This window comes from Salmo salar, chromosome 04, assembly GCF_965601325.2.
Source record: "Salmo salar chromosome 04, fSalSal1, whole genome shotgun sequence".
NCBI lineage: Eukaryota > Metazoa > Chordata > Actinopteri > Salmoniformes > Salmonidae > Salmo > Salmo salar.
In genome coordinates this window covers 44282520-44306795 of record NC_138294.1, presented here as the reverse complement: position 1 = coordinate 44306795, position 24276 = coordinate 44282520, and the positions used below count along the sequence as shown (strand labels likewise).

At 41.2% G+C, this 24276-nt stretch overlaps 1 protein-coding gene across 2 annotated transcripts; it reads left to right on the top strand.

The window, feature by feature from the left end:
• The first annotated feature begins 10643 nt into the window (after nucleotides 1–10643).
• LOC100286608 (sorting nexin 12) lies at nucleotides 10644–23176 on the top strand. 2 transcript variants are annotated; one of them, NM_001146547.1, is given in 6 exon segments: nucleotides 10776–11060; nucleotides 11328–11423; nucleotides 19572–19696; nucleotides 19897–19987; nucleotides 21459–21469; nucleotides 22256–23162. In NM_001146547.1, coding segments are annotated over 5 exon segments (483 nt in total). In that variant the 5' UTR covers nucleotides 10776–10895; the 3' UTR covers nucleotides 21465–21469; nucleotides 22256–23162.
• Nucleotides 23177–24276: the final 1100 nt, after the last annotated feature.

The window sequence follows — 24276 nt, the reverse complement described above, 5'->3', positions numbered from 1 at the left end:
TGATGAATCTATTTGATGCGATGCTATCAGCTAATGCAACATTCGGGTTTCCTGTATGAAACTGCTGCGCTTGATTTTATAGTAGTCTGAGCACAATCATCATCAATAAAGGAATAACCTCTATAAAGGCATTCAGTGCCTCGTCATATTTTCATTGATTGTGTATCACATGAACTGACTTTCCTTTACGTTGCAAACGAAATTCAAAGAGTGCCCTCTAGCGTATAATGTTTAACATTGCATCTGCACTGCACTATACTGTACATATAATCACCATTGAACAGTGCTTCCTGAATGGTGGGTCCAATTTGAAGACTGGATTGTTATGGCTAGAACTGTTGTCTTTATCTAATGAAAAATAAACAATTTAACACCAAAAATCTAAATTCAAATGTCAGGCCAGGCATTGTTTAACAAAAACCAACAGCATGGTTTTAGAGACCAATAGACCGGTATCTGTTCCAGTACCGGTTTGACTCTGTCCTGGGAGTCAGACGAAAGGTCGTTGAAGGTGTAGTGAGCCTGAGTCCTCCTACACAACAACACGGCCGCCGCACCCGCAGGACGAAGCACACACAGACGAGCATGTGATAGGTGAGTCTATGAAAGGTAGGCTGAAACCGTGTGCGTACCTGTGGGTAAATACGTGTACCAGTGGAGGCTCCTCAGTGAATTTCATAAAAATTGTGAAAGATTAAAAAAAGTTATCCTTTTTAGATAAAACTACACTAAATATCACACATTGTTTTGCAATTAAAGGTCTATAGCAGCCTCAGCAGCACTCTGTAGGGTAGCGCCATGGTGTAGCCGGAGGACAGCTAGTTTCCGTCCCCCTCTGGGTACATTGACTCCAACACAAAACCTAGGAGGCTCTGGTTTCTCACCCCCTTCTATAAACTTACACAGTAATTATGACAACTGCCGGAGGATGTCCTTCAACCTATCAGAGCTCTTGAAGCATGAGCTGACATGTTGTCCACCCAATCAAAGGATCAGAGAATGAATCTAGTACTGAAAGCATAAACTACAGCTAGCTAGCACTGCAGTGGCTAAAATGTGGTGAGTAGTTGACTCAAAGCGAGAGTCAACGATCAGCAACACGTGCCAGTATTGTGGAAAAACTCAATAATTATACCCATTCCTAAAGCATCTAATCCCTCTGTGCTGAATGACTACCGCCCTGTTGCCTTGAGATCCTTAGTATTGAAATGCCTTGAGAATATTGTGAAAAGTCATGTTCTCAGCGCCACCCAGAAGCTCTTCCATCCGTTTCAGTTTGCCTATCAGCCCAAATCAAATCAAACCGAATCGCATTGGTCACGTACGCGGATGTTATTGCGGGTGTAGCGAAATGCTTGTGCTTCTAGCTCCGACAGTGCCATAATATCTATCAAGTAATGTCTAACAGTTTGACAACATATACCCAAAATACATATAAATCTAAGTAAGGAATGGACTAAGAATATATATATATATATATATATATATATATATATATATATATATATATATATATATATATATATACATATGTCAGAGCGGCATTGGACTAAGATACAGTGGCATAGTATAGAGTACAGTATATCCATATGAGATGGGTGATGCAATATTTACAAACAATTAAGGTGACTAAGATACCGTAGAATATGGAGTACAGTTTATACATATGAGATGAGTAATGATAGATACGGAAACATTAAAGTGGCTAGTGATCCATTTCTAAAAGTGGCCAGTGATTCCTAATCTATGTCTATAGGCAGCCACATCTGATGTGCTAGTGATGGCTATTTAACAGTCTGATGGCCTTGAGACTGAAAAACAGCTTCTGTCTCTTGGTCCCAGCTTTGATGCACCTGTACTGACCTCGCCTTCTGGATGATAGCGGGGTGAACAGGCAGTGACTCGGGTGGTTGATGTCCTTGATGATCTTTTTGGCCTTCCCATGGCATCGGGTGCTGTAGTTGTCCAGGAGGGCGGGAAGTTTGCCCCCAGTAATGCATTGGGCAGACCGCACCACCCTCTGGAGAGCTTTGCGGTTGTGGGCGGTGCAATTGCCGTACCAGGGGATGATACAGCCCGACAGGATGCTCTCAATTGTGCATCTGTAAAAGTTTGGGAGGGTTTTAGGTGTTAAGCCAAATTTCTTTAGCCTCCTGAGGTTGAAGAGGCACTGTTGTGCCTTCTTCACCACACTCTCTGTGTGGGTGGACCATTTCGGTCCCATTGATGTGGATAGGGGGGGTGCTTCCTCTGCTATTTCCTGAAGTTCACGATCATCTCCTTAGTTTTGTTGATGTTGAGTGAGAGGTTATTTTCCTGGCACCACACTGTGATCAAGGATTTCTATTGGAGAAGCAATTTTTGCCTATCTTCATACTATACTGTCTTTGGTTCTAGGTCGATTTTCAACCATTTTGAATGAAGTGCCATTTGAAAGCCAAACGATGCGGCACTTTTAATCAAGTAATCAATCAATCAAATGTATTTATAAAGCCCTTTTTACATCAGCCAATGTCACAAAGTGCTGTTTAGAAACCCAGCCTAAAACCCCAAACAGCAAGCAAGCAATGCAAATGTAGAAGCACGGTGGCTAGGAAAAACTCCCTAGAAAGGCCGGAACCTAGGAAGAAACCTAGAGAGGAACCAGGCTACGAGGGGTGGCCAGTCCTCTTCTGGCTGTGCCGGGTGGAGATTATAACAGTACATGGCCAAGATGTTCAAACGTTCATAGATGACCAGCAGGGTCCGATAATAATAATCACAGTGGTTGCAGAGGGTGCAACAGGTCAGCACCTCAGGGGTTAATGTCAGTTGGCTTTTCATAGCCAATCATTCTGAGTTCGAGACAGCTGGTGCGGTAGAGAGAGAGTCTTAAACAGCAGGTCTGGGACAAGGTAGCACGTCCGGTGAACAGGTCAGGGTTGAAAAGTTTAAACTGGAGGCATGGTCCTAGGGCTTAGGTCCTCTGAGAGAAAGAGAGAGAGAAAGAGAGAGAGAAAGAGAGCGAGAATGAGAGAAAGAAAGTGAGAGAAAGAAAGTGAGAGAAAGAAAGTGAGAGAATAAGAGGGAGCATACTTAAATTCACACAGGACACCGGATAAGACAGCAGAAATACTCCAGATATAACAGACTGACCCTAGCCCTCCGACACAAACTATTGTAGCATAAATACTGGAGGCTGAGACAGGAGGGGTCGTGAGACATAAATGCTGCCAAAAGATGCTCCACACCGAAAAGACTCGGATTGAGAATGCTAACTAAGCTGGCTAGTAACTTGTGACTCGAGTTCACGCTGTTCCGCCAGCCTAACAAACTTCAGAACATCCTGTTGGAATTATTAAATGCATTAAAAAAAGTAGCTCGTCATTAGGCCAAAATAGCGTAACTTATTATTGCAGCTTTACTCATGAACTGCACAGAAATAGGCCTGTTGTTGAGTCGTCAAATGCAAGTGGGACCTGAAACACTTGGTTGGTGACACCAAAAATACTTTAAAAAATGAAAGTAATTTTTTTTTTTGCATTTTAGTATCGGCTCGCCAGATATGTCTGGATAAAGATACAGTAGTTCACTCCAGCCCAGGGGCGTAATGTATGGAGATCGATTTCCAGAGGTGTGGACTCGAGTCACATGACTTGGACTCGAGTCAGACTCGAGTCACAAATATGATGACTTGCAACTCAACTTTGACTTTAACACCAATGACTCGTGACTTGACTTGGACTTGAGCCTTATATCTCGACCTGACTTGATACCCTCCCCAAGCCCAAATATTAAAACTGATGCTATTAAAAAAATGTGCAGTGCATCAACTCTTCATTTAACGGATTACAGTTTGAATCGGACAGCAGCCAATTAAATTGTGCCAGCTGAGATAAAGTTGTGCGTGGCAGTGCAGAGGAACGTCGGCGGGTGAATTCAGATGGAGCCCTTGGAAAGATGATACCCAAAAGTATTATTTTCGGATATAAAGACGATGCTGTATCAACAAAAAACGGATTGCAACTTTCAAAACATACGGGAAGAAAATTACAGACGGAGGCGCAACAATTTCCAACTTTGTTTGACATTTGAAGCTGCACAAAGAATGATAAGTCGTGGCTAATATAGCCGACAGCTATATATTTTATTACTTGACTAGTGTATCATGTAAGCTAATGTAACGTTAAATCAATGGGCCTCCACGCAGTCAGTCAGTGCGGGAACGTGATCATTGCACCCAAGATTGAGCTACAACTGGCTAGGCAGTTGGTAGCCTAAATCCTGCCTGATGTTACTGTTGTTCCTAAAACCATTGACATACGTTAGCTACTGTAACCACAGAGAGTGTGTGTGTTAAGGTTGGGCGATTGTGTACAAGCCTACGTCGCCTGATTGCGCCCCATAGCGATCCTCGTTAGTCGATCACTATTGGGGGGGGGGGAGTGTCTTTCTCATGGCTACCCATGCATTTCCATGGAAATATAATGTTTATTTGGAAAGTAATAAATATAGAGATATTTTCATCAGCATTCATGATTTGCGTAAATGTAATATACTAACTATTACTCTTGTTAAAAATATGAAATGGTATTACATTTGGTGAAGAGCACATTATGACTTGTTTAGGACTCGAAACTCAAAGTTTAGGACTTGAGACTTGACTTGATACTTGACGGTCTTGACTTGAAACATGACTCGGACTTGCCTGTCTTGACTTGAGACTTGACTTGGGACTTGAGTCTTACTTGTGACTTGTAAAAATATGACTTGGTCCCACCACGATTTCTATGTTTGAAATGTTTTAAATAGTGAGTCACACACAAACAAAATATATGTTGTGCAAATATAGAATGCAACTTTTAAATAAAAATCAGTCTGTAAATGTCGATATACTGTAGTTTCACAAACATGTCACGAACCAAAAGGGACGAGTCATCAGTTCTGGGCCATATAATGAAAAATGATTGTCAAATAAAAAGGCGCAGCCCAGGTCTGGCCTAAATAGGGCACAAAGGTACGGCTGAGTTCCCACCTAGGTCCCTGGTCCACAGGTGGGCCAGATGCAGGATTCCACACAGACCTTAAGGGCTACATTAAACCAGCTATATTCTCCAAATTACATTCAGATACTCTGCTATTAAAATGCTGTATTTAAACAAAAGAGAAGATAAAGAAAAGAGAAGAGCAGTTGCAGATAAGTCAATGAAAAACATCTGGTTTATTACAAGTTGCAACAGGGAACATGCGGTGTAGAAACACAGCACACAAAACCCCATAAAAAAAATCTAAAATAAGTGCCATTGAATTGGATTTGTGTCACAAATGCTAAAACGTGAGCATTTGAAAACATTGGCCAGGTAAACAAAAACAAAGCATGGACTGCTGGCATACCTTGTCCATAGACAGCTTACAGGGTAAGGACATTTGGGTGAACTATCCATTTAATTACTGTTTATCCTTCCCATGGGAAGCCCTTGGTGTTGATATCCCTGCCCTGGTGGGCTAACATTAGCTAGCATGTCACCACATGGAAAAGTGTGACTACACGAATGGTGAGCTAACACTAACTAGCTGGCTAGCTATCTCACAAAGTACTTGTGGGCTCAATGTTTCCCCATACAAAACACAGAAACGGTTTTGTTTCACGAGTGCATTGGTTGTACATGACTAATCAAATGACCTGTGAAGTCAGTTAGAAATGTCAGAAGGGATGAAAATTAAGCTAGCCCAAGGCTAATACTTTTCAGACTGGGCTAGTAGACAATCTGCCAAACTAGCCTGACACAGCAGTGCAACTTTGCTTTCACAAACATCACATGCCACAGATTTAGGACCTGAATGTTACCCAGGCTAGTAGAAATTGTGATCTGCTGGCCAGTGCCCAAAATCCTTGTGTTCCATCTCTGCATGTCAGTCCCTTTCAGACGATCCCTCTACGACTGTTGGTCCTCCTCACGGCTGAGGGTTTTAACTTTCCTCTTGAGAATTAGAATCATAAGTACAGCCGTATAGCCCATCGCAATAATTTGCCTCTTTGGGCAATGGTACCCGTCCTGGTCTAGTTGAGCATTCCAGATAATTCCTCCAGCCCAGCAGAAATTTCCCATCCAAATGGTAAGATTTTTTATGTGCAGATCGACCAAAGCCCAATCTATTTTACCGTTACTATAGTGAAGTTTGTGGGTTATGGTATTTAAATATAGATGTTACCATTTTAGTAATGAACCCAGCTAGCTAGTAAAATGTTTGGTTTTTTTCAGATGGGTGTGCCGGAAACCCAGTGACAACACTTGGGTCTGCAGCTGCCATTTTCCGGTGGGAAAGATAATTGGTAGCTCATCCACCATGGCAAAAGCGGAAGATCCCGACACATCCACCATGACAGAAGAAGAAGATCCAGACACATCCATCATGACAGAAGAGGAAGATCCAGACACATCCACCATGACAGAAGAGGAAGATCCAGACACATCCACCATGACAGAAGAAGAAGATCCAGACACATCCATCATGACAGAAGAGGAAGATCCAGACATATCCATCATGACAGAAGAGGAAGATCCAGACACATCCACCATGACAGAAGAGGAAGATCCAGACACATCCACCATGACAGAAGAAGAAGATCCAGACACATCCATCATGACAGAAGAGGAAGATCCAGACATATCCATCATGACAGAAGAGGAAGATCCAGACACATCCACCATGACAGAAGAGGAAGATCCAGACACATCCATCATGACAGAAGAGGAAGATCCAGGCACATCCATCATGACAGAAGAGAAAGATCCAGACACATCCACCATGACAGAAGATGAAGTTCCAGGCCCCTCGGCAGGCTGAAGAATGTAGGAGGCTGCTGTCTGCACAGTTGCAGAATGTTCTCACTGAGGTGCATCTTGAGGAAACATTAAGTCAGTTGAAGGTTCTACAGGAGAATCAGCTGAATACCTGCAACAGGAATTCAGCATCGCAGCTGTCTGATAAAGTACTTAGGATGGAAACAGGACTTCCAGACAAAGACATTTTCAACATGGTTGTTGATTACTTGGAACATCACAAGGACTGCGTCGTCTACTTTGCAAAGTGGAGTGTCGAGATGCTGTCATTTTAGGTCAAGTGCTTATGGAGCTTAGGAAGTTGCGCCACAGATACACCAACTTGCACCTTACTCAACTATTCCATTGTAGTGCAAGCACTCTCAGCAATGTTACCATCACTTTCATTCATGTCATCCACAATCCTTTTTCCATTAGCATCATGAAGACTGTTCCAAATCAGGAGAAGAATCAAACGTGCTTGCCTGCATCGTTTCATGGGTCCAGCAGAAACTGCTGGATTGTCATTGACGGTATTGACATAGAAGTTGCAACTCCAAGTCAGATGGATCTACAGAAACAAACCTACTCTGTGTACCGTTCAATGCACTCCTTCAAGCTACTCCTGGGTGTTGCACCTAATGTGATGATAACATACTGCAGTGATCTGTATCCAGGATCTGTGTCGGACGAAGCCATTGTCCAGAAGTTAAGGTTTGAGAAGATCTTCATGTCTGGAGACGTGATCCTGGCAGACAAAGGCTTCTTGATCCAGAGCTCGATGCCTGCAGGAGTCACTGTAAACATTCCCCCATTCCTGAACCACAGAGGGTTCACAGACAGTGAAATACATCTCACAAAAGACATAGCGAGAAACAAGATCCATGTTGAGAGGGCAAATGCTTGACAAAAATATTCAAAAATCCTGAGATCCATCCCACCTTATCTATGTTGTTATAGTAATGTGCTGGTGTAGACTTGCTGTGCACTTGTAAACCTCCAAGACCGACTCATCAGAGAAGTAGCTGTTGATTGGGAAACAAGAACAAACAATGAGGCATGAGGATGGGTGTTGAGGGACCACTTCTCACATTGTCCAATGTGGGTTTACGTTATAAACAATGAGTTTTCTGTCCAGATAAAGAAGTTGATACAGCATTGAAAAAGACCCACCACTAACCAAATGTCTGTTTGTTTTCCAGTCCAACAGGAGTGCATCCCTCTGGCCTTCCGGTGCATTGACATCCTGTGCCAGTGTGATCCGAGCACAAGAGTCCAGTTGTAGAGATTACAGCAGAACGAGCCTGTGGATGGACAGGTAAGTATCTCATCAAATGTGATACAATATTGTGTAGAACAGTGAATTTGAAGATATATCTGTGCAGTATGTTTGTCATTAGGGATGCACAATTTATCGGTAAGCATATCAGAATCGGCCGATATTAGCTAAAACTGTCAACATCGGCCCAATGTCTAGTTTAATGCCGATGTGCAAAACCGATGTCAAAGCTAACGTGCATACCTATATAACGTAGGTAGATGATGTGATGATGTCACAAAAAATACAACGGTACACTTGCTACAAAAAATTATCTAACATAAATCATGTAGCAGATATAGGATATGGTAGAAAAAGTAGGTGGCCTTTTTTGTAACTACAGGCTGGAGATAAAATGTATGACAATGTAATGAGACGGACACTTTTTACATTATGCAGGTTTATCCGATCAAATAGCATAACCTAAATGGCGCCCAATCAAATAAAAGTGCTTTGTCATGTTAACAACAAACAACATATCCTTAAAACAGGACAGGTCAAAGTAAAATGGACAATATGGAATGGACAATCACAACTGTTGTCCAGGAGTTTCACCCCCATTGTCATGATCAGTGCTTTCCATCAAGTCCATCAAGTTTGTATCCATACATTTTTGACAAGCTGACCATTGCGAAAAAAAACTAAAACTTCTGAATTTCCCGCTGTGTAAACACATCGCAAAGAGGCTCACAATAACTCTTGATGAAGTTGGGTAGCTGATATTCAGAGCTTAAATAGACAAGTTGATCCACATTTTTGCAGACATGGTAGGCTACACCCCAGTAAGCACGAGCCGATGTCTTTTGGACATATTTTTTGGTCCTTGATTTCCACATCCACAGACATTGGTTTTTGGTCTGGTCTAGACAAAATCTGAACCAATCATAGATGTCTATGTTTGGTTCAGATTTTCTCCGGTCTGGACCAGCCTTGATAATGGCCCAAACATAAACGTCTATAAATTACTATAAATTAGTCTTTTCAACTTTTATTCAGAACCCAAAATTTGACTGATTTAAACATCAGGAAAATACGCGTATTCAACGTCCTGGGAAAAAAAAATATTTTCAGAACCTAAATTTAACCTGATTTCAATAACCAGAAATATCATATGACAGAGCCAGGTGCCCCGCTCTGTCAGACGTGAAGTAGTATGATTCTGTGTTGTTTTCCCATGTAAAAGCGATTGCTTTTGATAAAAACGCTTTATCTGCCTTTCCAGTGAAAACTATTTAGAAAATGAAAATGTATTTTATGGATAATAGTTCTTGTATGATTCTGGACAATGCACCATGGTGCCTTGTAAACAAACTTTTTGCTGCCAGGCAAAAGATACCCTGTGTGTTAAAAAGGTGGATTTTGTGGCGTTCATTGACACAGTTATAAACTGTACGGCACTAGTCTCAAAGAAATCTAAGAAACTGGACATTATTGTGGCTGCTGCAGAAATTCTTTGGGGACTCAGAGGCAGGACTTGCAGCGCGATCTGCGTCACAAATAGAACTGACTTCTATTATACAGGCAGACTACACCGCTCGCGTCGTGTGCAAAATAAATTTAGAAATCGATATTATTCAATTATTGCACCCACACTGCTCGCGTGCGCCAACGAGCGTCTGCGTTGCCAAGGGCTAAAATAGAATTCAGTTCTATTTGTGACGTAGATCGCGCTGCAAGTCCTGCCTCTCCCATCTCCTCATTGGTTTATAGAAGCAGGTACCCACGTGCCATCTCCTCATTGGTTATACCCACGTGGGTGACTGAAAGACGAACGAGGTCAGTGGCAGTAATGCACCAAATTTATGAAAGTTGCCAATCGCAATATAAAGTCAAGAGAAGAGAAGAAAAAGCCTAGAAGGAGGAGAGATGACTAGAAACGATTCGGTTGACCATTTTATGTGTTGATTAATTGACGGAGTAGAGGACCTTGTGCATAAAATAACAACTCAATGTTTATATCCCAGGACAAATTAGCTAGCAACAGCAAGCTAGCTAAATTGGACAAATTAGCTAGCAAGTGCAAGCTAGCTAAATTGCCATAAATGTTTAATGCTTTTCGACCTGTCCCCAAATTAATGTAATTGGTTCAGAGTTTGTTTTGATATTTTAACCTGCGTTTGGTGTGGGGGGACAAAATACATTTATGCACTATGGCGCACCCTCGCCGCCGGTTTGGGTTCCATGTTAGCCCTTGGCAACGCAGATGCTCTTTGGCGCAATATTTGAATAATATAAATTTCTAAATTTATTTTGCAACGCTCGCGTCGCAGTCAGCCTGTTACAGTCGACTACTCTCTACAATGTCTTCACCCCAACTCTCCCATATGTCATTGAACTTTTACTTCCCTTGCATCTCGTAATCCAATTACTTCAATGCAAGAACGGAAACCCCATTGTCATTTGTTTAATTAAAATAACTCAACCCCTGCATACAAATCCCATTGGCTATTTGCAACCATTTTAAATCTAAACTCATTAACACATTTGTCAATACACCACATTTTGGTATTTTGTTCCATTTTTGCGAATCCTGTCTCCATCCCGGACAGTAGGTGGCGGAACGCATATTCCATCGCGCACAAAAAAAATATATAATATAGAAGAAAAAGATTACCGTTCAATTTGAGAGAGCGCTCCTCCCTCCGTTTGTGGTTGCTTACGCCGCGTTGAAATTTGCTGAACACATCAAATTAATAGGGGCGATCTAGCTGAGAATTGTTTCTCACTATTGAGTTTTATAACGTGAACATCCTGCGGGTTGTCGGACAACGAAGATGTCAGATCCCACCGTGGCTGATACTCGCCGGTTAAATTCAAAACCTCAGGACCTGACGGATGCTTATGGTCCCCCCAGCAATTTTCTTGAAATGGATGTTTATGACCCCCAAACTGTTGGAGTCGGGCGGAACCGTTTCACAACGTACGAAGTCCGTATGCGGGTAGGTTATTATAGCTAGAAGTCTGTCGTCACAACATAGTTAGCTAGCTGAACATGTTTGTAGCATTTGCTAAGGTTAGATGGATGAAAATCGAGGCCCAGGACTTGTTCCGGCCTACTAGCTAGTTAGCTTTGTGAGCTAAGGAAGTGTTTAAAATTGCACGTGAGGGAGCCTTTTTAAGCTAAGATGTGTTAGCTAGCGTTTACTTGTTGGCTGTCTATTGACGATAATATATAATTGTATTGTTTCTGTTTTCAATAAATGCAGACAAACCTGCCGATTTTTAAGTTGAAGGATTCTATTGTGCGAAGAAGATACAGTGACTTTGAGTGGCTGAAGAATGAGTTGGAGCGAGACAGTAAGGTGAGTGAAAGATTGTAGCTATAGCTTGACTGATGAAATAAAAAAGGGGGGGACAATTCCGGTTTCATGTGTTTAGTCTAACAGGCACACTGTGATAGACAGAAAAAACAACTATATTACAGAAACACTACAGACAAGACAGAACTGTCCAATCTGAACAGCCATTCAGTGGTCCTGGTAGAATAAGAGCAGAAGAGAACATGAGCAAAATTGAAAAAACAGACAATAGTATGTGTGAAATACTTACCAATCTCATCAGCATCTTATTTCTTTATGTCGTTAACTACATAATATACTTATACCAACCTAATCTGTATATTTCTCAGAAGAATGTATTTTCTTCGGGATTGCTCTGTCTTTGGCCAGCTTCTCCATGAACTCCTGGCAGGGGAGGTTGAGGTTTGTCTTCACAATAAGCATGGCCTTGATGGTAGGAACAGTGAACCTATTTCTTGTTGCTGTCCATATCATTCATTTGGGAGAACACTCTCTCGACTGGTGCATTACTTCCAGGTAAGCACATAACAGACTAATATAGCCAGCTTAGTGTGTGGGATGTCATTCTCTTTGAAGTGGGTAACCACCGTGCTCCATCTCTGACTAAGCGGTGTCTCAAGATGTTTTCCATTCTTCAAGCGATCCCCCCTTTAGAAACTCTTGCAGGCCAGTAACCTCGTCACACAATGCATCCTCATTGATGGTCACATTGAGCATTTTTCCTGCAGCGTGCCTGCTGCCTTCTGGATCTCTTCATGCAGAGGTTGCCTTTTTAAAAGGAGACAATGTAAATCTTTCAGATTATCTGTGTGCTTTCCCCATGCTTGCAAGTAGTTCACAGCCGTAGTGAAGAATGATCAGGATGTTTTGAGAAAGCTCTCTTTGGACATGGCTCCATTTTCCTCTAGCTCTCTCAGAAGTCCTCTGACCAAAACTGGAATGAAGTTGTCATCACTTCTTGCAGTCAATTTTGCCTCAACGTTTCTCAGAATTGCAGCGGACTCCACAGCACAGTGGTCCTGGCCTCCAAGCATCTTGATCGTGTCACTGAATACGGTCAGGTTTCCATGGACAAAGACCAGCCAAAGTTCAGTCAGTGGATCTTCGAATATTGTTCACAGGACAACAGGGCATTTGTCTTCAGAAATAAAAAAGGATTTCAATGGCACATACATTTTCAGCACTCTCTCTAGAGCATGGACATCCAGCGAACATTGCTGTGTCCTAAAATGTTATGGTACTCCTGGCCAACAAACTCACAAAAGCCCATCAGTCTTTCTACTCTGACGGTGAAAATATGAACATATCCAAATATCTTTGAGCAGGTACTCAACATCATATCCAAAGCTGTTCTGGCCGTGTTATGAATGGCTTAGGTTGTCCTGCCCACATCATTCACCTCCCGCTCCAGAGCATTTTAAACTTTGGTATGGACATTGACCCTCCCCAGCCTATTCAGCTCTCCAAAGTTGGTATTTGTTGTCAGCAGAGAATGTTTTCCAGGTTACATTTTTGGATGACCTCAGCTGCAATTTCCTCTGTTTCTCCATTCAATTCAACAAAATCAAGCAGTTTTGTTTCCACAGATGTGCTGCCATCATATCTTCCATATCTGACTACTATTGGCAGCAGCTTTACATGTCCATGATTGGACGCATCAACGGACAGGGACACATTCAACCTGGTCTAGGTCCTATGTTACCAAAGTAGTTGCCCACGTTGCTAACACGTTACTCACTATAGGGTCACATTTTGTCCTAGCACATGTAAACTTTGGCTCAATAAGCTTCCGTGCCAGTTGTGCTGTGCAGTCCATAGATCTGTAACTATGATCGTGTCGCATAGTGTGGTATGTAAAGACACCCTCCTGCACAGCTAAACCATATTCTTCTTGGGAAGGCTCTATCTTCTTGAAGAATGTGGTGACAGAGGGCATACCAACACGGGCAGTCAGAGAGGCTTTATGCTTTTTTGTCTGCTGATGTTCTACCACTGCCTTTCTTCTCCGGCTGCCAATTGAAAGAGAGGAATTACAAAGGGTGCAGTGAACCATTCTATCGTCTTGACCTGAGCGTATAAATGGAAATTCTCATGTTTTTCATAAAAAGTACATTTCCGTTTCTTGGAGAGTGTCATTGTATCTCCTCTCTGTTCTTCACTCTCCGTGTCATTCTTCTTACTCTTAACTTTTTCTTCTCCTCCAATCTTTCTCCTCCTCTTTTCTTCACTCTTCCTTTCCTTTTCTTCACTTTTCCACCTCACTCTTCTACACTCTCCTTGCTTCACTCTTTTTACGCCCTTAATTTTTCCTTCTCCTTCCTCTCCAATTTGTATTAATAAATAACATACTATTAGATAAAATACTTTGGTTAACACATTCCCATTGCTTGCCTCATTTTTTGTATTTTATCTCAAAAACATTGTTTGGAATAATAAATTGGCAGGCTCTGTAACCATATCTTTACCTTTCCTCCTCCGTCTCCTTCACTCTTCTTCCTATCCAGTCTTCCTCCTCTCCTTCCTCTCCACTGCTAATGTTATCCATGAACATTTCTAAATATATTTTCACACTACTTATTATAATGCCAAACTATTAAAATTGTAATCTACAAAAATATAATCAGAATTAATTGTGCATTCATTTAATATAATCATATTTTCAAAATAGCCCGTCCACTGCATGTTTACATGTGAACGTTTTTTAACCTAGCTACCATAACAGTAGCTAACTTAATTACATAGCTAACGTTAGCTAGCATAACCCATTTAAAACCTTATAGAGCAGATCATCTAGCTATATAATAAATTGTGACATTATAACATCACTAACTAGTATCTCAAACGATTGTAACTTACCTGGTTTGAAAAGACTTTTGTGGTGATGTTGTGGATTCACTTGATACTTGCTAGCTTCTGGCCGAGCTTTCCACAGCAGTTTTCTCTAAAACTATCGCGAGCAAGTAGTTAGTAGAAGAAGAAGAGTGACTGAAGCTGCGATAGCAAGCAGCCCCCTCTGTTGGCCTAAACGAGCACAACGCGATTGAGACGTCAACCGGTAGGCTCTGCTGCCCGGTATTTCTTGCCAAGTAAAATATTTCACTTTGCGGTCTGTTTTTAACGCACAGTTTAAAAACGTGGACATTTCCGGGGACAGCTCCAGCCAGGTACAGGCCACCAAAAACGGGGACTGTCCCCGGAAAACGGGGACGTCTGGTCACCCTACTCCAGAACAGCAGCGTTTCTTTCTGAATAATTCCAGGGTTCTGTTGATGTGTCTTTGGGTTGTTGTCCTGATGGAAGACCCACAACCTTCAACAGACACACAGTTTTTGGACACTTGGTTGGACATTGCACTCCTAAACACATTGATAATCTGATGATTTAATGATGCCTCCCAGTACCAGAGACAGCAAAGCAACCTCACAAACCTCTCCCATGTTTGATTGTAGGGAGGGTTGTCTTTTCTTTGAATGGCTCATTTGGTCTTTGGTAAACATAGGAAGAACCCACTGCTGAAGGAGACCCAAGGAAGCCTGATTGAGAGAAAAAAAATATGAACCAAAATTACAGCTCTTTGGCAATACAGATCAGCGCTGTGTTAACTGACGACCAAATGAATCATTCCATGAAAGGAACGCCCTCCCCTACAATCAAACATGGGGAGGTTTCATAATGCTATGGGGTTGTTTTGCTGTCTCTGGTACTGGGGCCCTTAAGGGTGTGCGAGGCATCATGAAATCAGCAGATTATCATGTTTTGAAGTCCAATGTTCAACCCAGTGTCCAAAAACGGGGTCTCTATTGAAGGTTTCGGGTCTTCCAGCAGGACAGTGACCCCAAAACACACCCCCCCCCCCCCCCCCCAGGGATGGTTTAAGAAGAGATGTTGGACTATTCTGGAGTGGCCAACGATTCCTATGAAATTTAGGCTTACAAGTGTTTTTAACAATGCAATGGCTGAAGATGCGTTTCCCAAAACACCACGCAGAGAAAACGTTCACTAAGTGCGTCGTTGAGGCATTTGTTGATACTGATAGGATTGAAAGAAAGCCAGCTCTGCTCTCAAATCTGCTTTCTCCATTCAAATCTTACCTTAGCATTAGAATTGTTCCACAATAGTGATTGATCAGCTCCTAGAGTCCGATTCAGACTTAAGAAATGTACACCTTGCCTACGCACTTCTCAGTAGTTGGTATTCAGACTTGCCTTGCGCAGGTGCGTAATGGGCTTCGCAGGCGTGGTTGCCTTGCGTGCGCTGAGTACATCAAATCAACCGCTGGAAACCTTCCCACTTGCTGGCCAACAGACTCTCATGGAGTTCATTCATTTGAGTTTTCAGTACATTTATCTAAAGCCATCCCTTTAAATTTGGTGATCCTTTTAATTATTTTCTCGACAAACTGACTACTATATGGAGAAAACGTGCATATTCGTCTCCTTTTCAGGACCAATTGGTTGTTAAAGAAATGTATATTATTTAGTGTTAGGAAGTATTTGTATGACTAATAAAAAAACTGGTTTAATGAGCCTTTGCGCACTAAATATATTGGTCAATCAAAAATAGTGGTTTGATTCATCCAGAAAGTTGCCGTGTTCAATCATGATGCAATGAGAGGTGGGAAAGTGTACAATAGGCGTGGGAAAGTGTACAATAGGGGTTGAGCAGTAGTCTTATAACTCTACCCTAAAAATCTTCATTAGTCATGGAACTGTTGACAACGGTCCAGTCGTTGTGAACCGTGCACCAGACTCCAGGTTTAAACTGTTACGTTTGGTGTGCATTCCATAATGATTCAAATAGGCTACATGTCCCAAATAAGTACACAACTTTGTAATACGTTGGCCTAATATGATCCACTACTGCTAGCGATCCTCAGGAACAACCACACGAACGTGACGGAGGAAAGAAAGGTAAACTAACAATGGAATGGAATGATGCAAAATGTAAGGAAACTGACAGTAAAGTTCTGACAGTTATAAATGTATGTGAGTAACCAATTTTCCTGGGGGCACAGAGCAAATTTGAGGTCTTGTGAGCGGAAACTTGAACGTTGTGAGAATTTTGTGCAACTTCCAGTGCGTGTTTTCAGTGAACACTGAGGCTGTGCCCTTACAGTTTTAGACAGTAGTCATTAGGCTAGACATTAACTATTTGAGCATAATGTAGGCCTACCAACAAAACCAATGGAGCAAATCCCATAACACTTTCACATGGAAATAGCTTTTGATTTCTATGATGTAGCTTGACATAAATTAATTTAATTATTTTACTTGGTCTGTAACACCATGGGCCCAATAGGTGACTGTAAATTGTATTGTGTTCTATGATGCAAGAAACCATTTTATAAAATGAATTATTACTATTCAGAGAATTAGACAATGTAGACTACCCCTCTGCCTATTGGCTTATTTGCATATTCCAGCCTGTCTGAAAATACAACACTGCCCCTTTAATTAAGATCTAAGCATTGTACCTGACTGGCTTTTCAAAGACAGCTTGAATTGTAACCTACACGTTTTGTGTTCTTGTAGGAAGCAGTAACTCCCCATTGCTGACCTATACTTATCTATAACTGGGCGACTAACTCGCTAACTAGTAAAGTATATCAACAAAGGTGCACACGCACGGCTCTGCACTCTTGAACTGATCTGAAAAGCACATTCACTTGTGGGTTATTGGAAGACCACTCGTGGGTTACCCCCGCCAATAGAATTCTTCTCTGTTGTGCTCTGGCTCTGCCTACAACAAAATCAGACTCAATCTTGCAAAGTTAGATTTGGTTTGATCCATTGAAAATGGGCTGATATAATGTTGATTCGATCACAGAAAAAACATTGATCTATATAGTGCAAACTCAGTGAATTTCAATCTCTTGCGTCTCTGCGTGGCATGGCTTTTCTTCTGAGCGGCAGTCCTGGAAGAAGTGTGCGACCGCTCACACGCTCAGCTTAGAGGGGACATTGGGTGTAACGGATGGTGGCTACCGCTTTAGGCTTGGACGGTATCCAGATGTTCATGCTGTCCTTCTCTCATCCTGGGATTTACATTTATTACTGACATGGCACACAAGGGGATGCTAAAAATGCAAGAAAAGCCCATTGGGCCTCTTACCAGAATTTTAACTAAATTAGCACAAACTAATAGCGAAATCAAATAAATCGCAAAATGCTAACGTAAGAAAAACGAACAAATCCAGCTTATAAAGTTATACAAGCCTAGCTTGTAGCAACCTCGGTGAGTGTGTACATTTACAAGCGAAAGTGAATGAGCGAAATGGTGCAAATGAACAGAGTTGTGATGTATGCTTTTCTGAAGGAAGAGCAGCATGTGTACACTGAGTAGAGCGGAGGAGGAAGAAAATCCTAGTAGGAAGCACACGGGAAAAATGGCAATTACTGATAACTTATCCAGAACTTTTTGACTTCTGGCAGAAATCCATTATAAGATATCTGATGGCTAACAATTTGTAGTGAATTGCATACACGTGTAACTTCATCACCTCGTGTGCCTCTCAACAGAGACTCGCCAATAAAAAAAATAACTCTTTGGACTCACCAGCTCCCACTTTCTCCCATTGTGCTATTTACAAATGTGACTGGCTCAACTGTTCTTGAAAACTACGGTAAGCTTCATTATGTAAAATAATTTGATAGGTAAAATTTAAGAATGCAATCTGCTTTATCTCCTAAGGTATTGCACAAGTTGACTGCAGGTATTAACTTAAGTATACAAAAAATATAAACGCAACGTGCAACAATTTCAACTGAGTTAAAGTTCATGTAAGGAAATCAGTCAATTGAAATACATTTATTAGGCCCAAATCTATGGATTTCACATGATTGGGCAGGGGCGCAGCCATGGGTGGGTCTGGGATGACATAGGCCAATCGGAAGGAGTTTTTCCCCACAAAAGGGCTTTATTACAGACACAAATACTCCTCAGTTTCATCAGCTGTCCGGGTGGCTGGTCTCAAACGATCCCACAGGTGAAGAAACCGGATGTGGAGGTCCTGGGCTGGCATGGTTGTGAGGTTGGTTGGACTTACTGCCAAATTCTCTAAAAGAACGTATGGTAGAGAAATGAACATTCAAATCTCTGGCAACAGCTCTGGTGGACATTCCTTCAGTCAGCATGCCAATTGGATGGTCCCTCAAAACCTGAGACAACTATGGCATTGTGTTGTGTGACAAAACTGCACATTTTAGAGCAGAATTTGTTTTGTCCCCAGCAGAAGGTGCACCTGTGTAATGATCATGCTGTTTAATCCGCTTCTTGATATGCCACACCTGTCATGTGGATGAATTATCTTGGCAAAGGAGAAATGGTCACTAACAGGGATGTAAACATTTCTGGGATATTTATTTTCTGCTCATGAAACATGGGACCAACATTTTACATGTTGTTTATTTTTGTTCAGTATAACAACACTTTTGGTTGTTTTACGAGTGGTCTGAGGCAGTCGGTAAATAGCAAGGATTTTCAAATGAAACTTTTTAGTAACAAAGGTTTTGGGAAGCTACTCAGCGTTCTAACTATGACCTAAGCCATAAGATGCTTTTAGGAAAATCGGCCCTGATCTGAATCACATCTAAAACCTATGGCGAGATCTGAAAACAGCAGTTGGTGGAGGACACTGTAAAACATTGAAGAATTAGAGCAGTTTGCTGCTAAAAGTGGGCCAAACTGCCAGCAGAAAGGTGCAGCAAACTCAATGATGGCTACAATGAGTTATCTTGGCCAAAGGCCGTGCAACCAAGTACTAGCTCCAGGGTGCCAATAATTTTGTCCATGCCATTTTGTTTTAATTTTAAAAATGTAAATTTTGAGCTTAAGTTTACAAAAATAAAATAATTCTGCAATGTTAAATCCAATTACAAGATGTGGTGACCCAATTTTTTATTTTATTTTTATTTTAACGTATTTTAGAAAAGGAAGGTGCAACTGTATAAGAAAAGTGCAAGGGTGCCAATATATTTGGCCGCAACTATATCTACACTACACATTACAATAGGATTTTACTCCATGGTGATGTCTCCATAAGTTAGGCTAATTACATTTAGCTAGAGCGATAATTAATGATGTAATTAATGAATCATGATTAAGTGGATCTGCTATGTCCTAAATGCATTGCTATTGATTTTCTTCCCCCAGATTGTAGTGCCTCCCTTGCCTGGGAAGGCACTGAAGAGACAGCTACCTTTCCGTGGGGATGAAGGCATTTTTGAAGATGCTTTCATTGAAGAGCGGCGTGTGGGTCTTGAGCAGTTCATCAACAGGTGGCCCTCAATTTATTAAACATTACAGATGTAATGATGTGAAATAACCTGCATCAACTGAGTTTTTTTTTTGTGGCAGATTTGGAATTGGCTTCTGCTGGTCTGGGTCATTTAAAATGCATTCATTTCTAGACACCATTTTTGAACTGCACATAAATGACTTTTTATGAATTCATGTCTTATGTTTTTTTTTCTTCTAGAATTGCAGGTCACCCTCTGGCCCAAAACGAGCGCTGTCTTCACATGTTTTTGCAGGACGAGAGCATCGACCGCAACTACGTTCCTGGAAAGGTACGTCTGTAGGGTTTGGAGTTGGGGTTGACAATGTGGTGTGGAAATGACTGCTTTGTCTCTCTGCTCTGCTCTCTCGTTGTTGTTTTTACACAGAGCTCTTTGCCATTCAAAGTAGTGCAGTACTTTTATTTGATATTTTGTATATAATATTGTGTAGGAATATATACAGTCCCTTCGGAAAGTATTCAGACCTCTTGACTTTTTCCACATTTTGTTACAGCCTTATTCTAAAATTCATCTTTGCCTTGATCCTGATTAGTCTCCCGGGTCCCTCCCGCTGAAAAACATCTCCACTGCATGATGCTGCCACAGCCATGCTTCATCATAGGGATTGTGCCAGGTTTCCTCCAGATGTGACGCTTGGCATTCAGGCCAGAGTTCAATCTTGGTTTCATCAGACCAGAGAATCTTGTTTCTCATGGTCTGAGAGTCTAGGTTTCTTTTGGCAAACTCCAAGCAAGCTGTCATTTGCCTTTTACTGAGGAGTGGCATCTGTCTGGCCACTCTACCATAAATGCCTGTTTGGTGCAGAGTGCTGCAGAGATGGTTGTCCTGGAAGTTTCTCCCATCTCCAAAGAGGAGCTCTGTTGAGTGACCATCGGGTTCTTGGTTACCTCCCTGACATTTTTTACATTTTTTTTAAAACATTTTAGTAATTTAGCAGACGCTCTTATCCAGAGCGACTTACAGTAGTGAATGCATACATTTAATTTCATGCATTTAAAAAAAAAATCTAAAATTGTACTGGCCCCCCGTGGGAATCGACCCCACAACCCTGGCGTTGCACACACCATGCTGGCGTTGCAAACATCATGCTCTACCAACTGAGCCAAAGCCTTTCTCCCCTGATTGCTCAGTTTGGCCGGGCGGGCAGCTCTAGGAAGATTCTTGGTGGTTCCAAACTTCTTCCATTTCAGAATGAGGGAGGCCACTGTGTTCTTGGGGGGCCTTCAATGCTGCAGAAATGTTTTGGTACCCTTCCCCAGATCTGTGCCTCGACACAATCCTGTCTCTGAGCTCTACGGACAATTCCTTCGACCTCACGGCTTGGTTTTTGCTCTGACATGTACTGTCAACTGTGGGACCTTATATAGACAGGTGTGTGCCTTTCCAAATCATGTTCAATCAATTCAATTTACCACAGGTTGACTCCAGTCAAGTTGTAGAAACATCTCAAGGATGATCAATGGAAACAGGATGCACCTGAGATCAATTTCATGTCTCATAGCAAAGGGTTTGAATACTTATGTAAATAAAAATGTAAACCTGTTTATGCTTTGTCATTATGGGGTATTGTGTGTACTGTAGATTGCTGAGGATTTTTTTATTTAATCCATTAGAATAAGGCTGTAACGTAACAAAATGTGGGAAAAGTTAAGGCGTCTGAATACTTTCCTGAAGGCACTGTATGCTAAGTTTTATGTAGTGAGTTTACTGATTTTAAATGTATTCTCTCTCTCTTATGCAGGTATGAATGAAGTAAGTTTGACTTTTTTTGACACTCTAAAATCTCTTAGAAGGTTTAGATCATAGCATGGACACAATCATTAGTTTTAAAAAAGTGGACCCCTTATCCCAGGGGGCTAAAGGTCCCGAAGCACCTGCGCATGTGCGGGATTCTCTATTTACACAGCATCTCTGCTCTACTCATAGAGAACAAGCTTCTCTTGCGAATGGTGCTTGTTCAATGAAGTTAGATCAAAGCTGAATCAATATCGGCAACATCACGTTATAATAGTATTGTACATAACAGAATCGAATATAATAGCATAGTTTAACGTTACTGTAAGACACAAATTACTGCATTTCTTATGAGATTGTAAGATGATTGTGCGAATGGTCACTAGGCAAAATGTAGGCTGCAGTTTATTAATGACAGCGTCTCAATTTTCTCACCGCACATACCAGTAATTGAAACAACACTGTACATAACCAAGAAGATCTTATATTATGGATATAATGCATATTCCCATGAAACTGATTGAGATCCAATGGTTGGCATGCAGATGCTGCACGGACATTTCACCAGTCAAACTTTTAAAGAATTATAATTCAAGATTGACAGTGAGAAATGTGAAGGGATGGTGACCACAAAAATGTATTTGTAAAGAAACACAGAACACGATACGGATCTTTTCAGGGGGGCAGAACAGGACAGTTGTCTACAAATCCGCAGTCTCGGGGCCCCCTCAACAACAACAAAAATGAGTAGGACCTGACACTTTGAGGTTAAGCATTTCACAATTTTTGCAACATCTCTTTCAGTAATGGAAAGACCATCTGATCATGTGACGCAATTGTTTGGACTCCAGATCCAGTAATCCAGAGGCAAGACGCGCCGAACACAGACCTGGACCCGTCTGTTTTATCACCTCGGCCCGATTTAAGCATACCGCACCCTATCCCCGTCGTGGCCGCAACCACCTTTGACAGCTGCCTCTGTCACTCTCTAATGCCTTGTACTGTATACAAAAAGTATATTCTGCTAGTTGCCCCAGCAGCAATGGTGCATGTCCCTCTGCAGCCCTGTAATGGGGCTGTTTACTCCAAGAACACTAAATGGGGGGTGTGACAGGGAAGTCACTGCATTGTTGGAGATATATATAAAAATACATTAGAAATAGAGTATGTTATCCCATCTAAGTATTCAATCATAATGTCTCCGTCCCTTCATACCCACAGTAACCAACATTGTTCCTCCAATTGTATGTTTCCCATCTCTGATGGATGTCAGTAAATGATACCTTCCAAAAGTTAAGCAAAACAACAATTTTAAATGGGAGATTTACTTCCCCTAGTCTTCCTGTAACATGACATTCCATGTTTCTTTGCACTTCAATATGCTCTTAGTGTGATTTTTGTATTATGACATTTTTTTCTGTAACTTTGTTTGCCTTGAGCTCTGCATAAGTTGTCTTCAGTCTGCTTATGGAATGTAATGTCAGGTAACTGTCAGGTAATCAAACCACTGTGAAAACAAGGGGCTGATAAATAATCCACACATTTTTATTGATAAAGCTTTCAGCATCAAGTTATTGACCCAAAGTATTCTTTAAATTCCTTTTTGTCATGTCTTTTACGCATTCATTATTATGTACATTTAATCATGCAACTTTCAGTTTTCATAAAAAAACTGCCTTGTTTGTACTATCAATAAAATCTCTGCCTGCTGTGCCATGTCCAAAATAGCTTTTTAAATGGTCTTTTCAAATGAATTTCAATGCATGGTATGTGGTTCTTTTTTGCATCTTGTATGTTTTTATTTTTACTAGTGTATTTCCTTATGTCGCCAGTTCTTATGTGGCCAGCTAATTACGGAAGTAGAATGGCATCTCTGTTCCAAGAGATTATTTTATGGAAACATAGTTCTTAGCGAAAGAAAGTCCATATTTTCTAATGAACCTAGTATTTTCCAGCAATCACAGTCCTTGTAAAAACATAAGCTCTTTGTATAACAACTTAATAGTTTCGCGTGTTTTTACGATTACACTACGCGGACAACCAAAGTGCTGTAGTTTGGGTGGATGTTTGTATGGGGTTACTTTGATAAAGTTGAACCTCTTTCATTTTAATTTAGTAGCGTACTCCAGGAATCGACAGGATTAACAGGGGGGGAGGGGAATGTAGTCAAGTGGATTAAATGTACCCCAAAAATAGCTTTTGATGTGTGCCTTGACCTGTATTTGCATGGTTCAAAAATAACAAGACACAATTTTCCCAAATGACCATCTGTTAAATTGTAATTGAAAGTAGCATTACAACTAATAGGATTTTCCACTCCTTTGTAGCCACCCGCATATGCAGTGGTCACTCAGTTACTTTAGCAGGGTATAAAATGTGGGTGGAGGAAATTATTTGCAAAGGGCTGTTCATGAACAACTATTAATAGGAATCAGGGATTGACATTAAAGTCTGAAAGGCACTTGCCCATCTGACAAGTCAAAGAGTTTTTGTTGTTGTTGTTGAGCTGCCTGAAGATTATGATCACTGGCCCAAAAATGTAAACTGTCTATTAATATGCAGAAGTACCATATATTGCCTGCCTTTCACCTACAGGCGAGGAATCAAAAAGATCAGTACTGGAATTATTTGTATTTTGGTTATCAGCCCAAAAAATATATAATCTCATGCTCAATTTGCCTGTCTTTCATTTAAACAATGGGTAAGAACCATTGTGTCTTGTCAGTTTTAGGCTATTGGAATTCTTTGGTTGTTTCATTATTCTTTTTAAATCACCTGCCCAATGGGGAAACCTCGGAGCAGGTTCAACTTGCGTGACCGCTCAG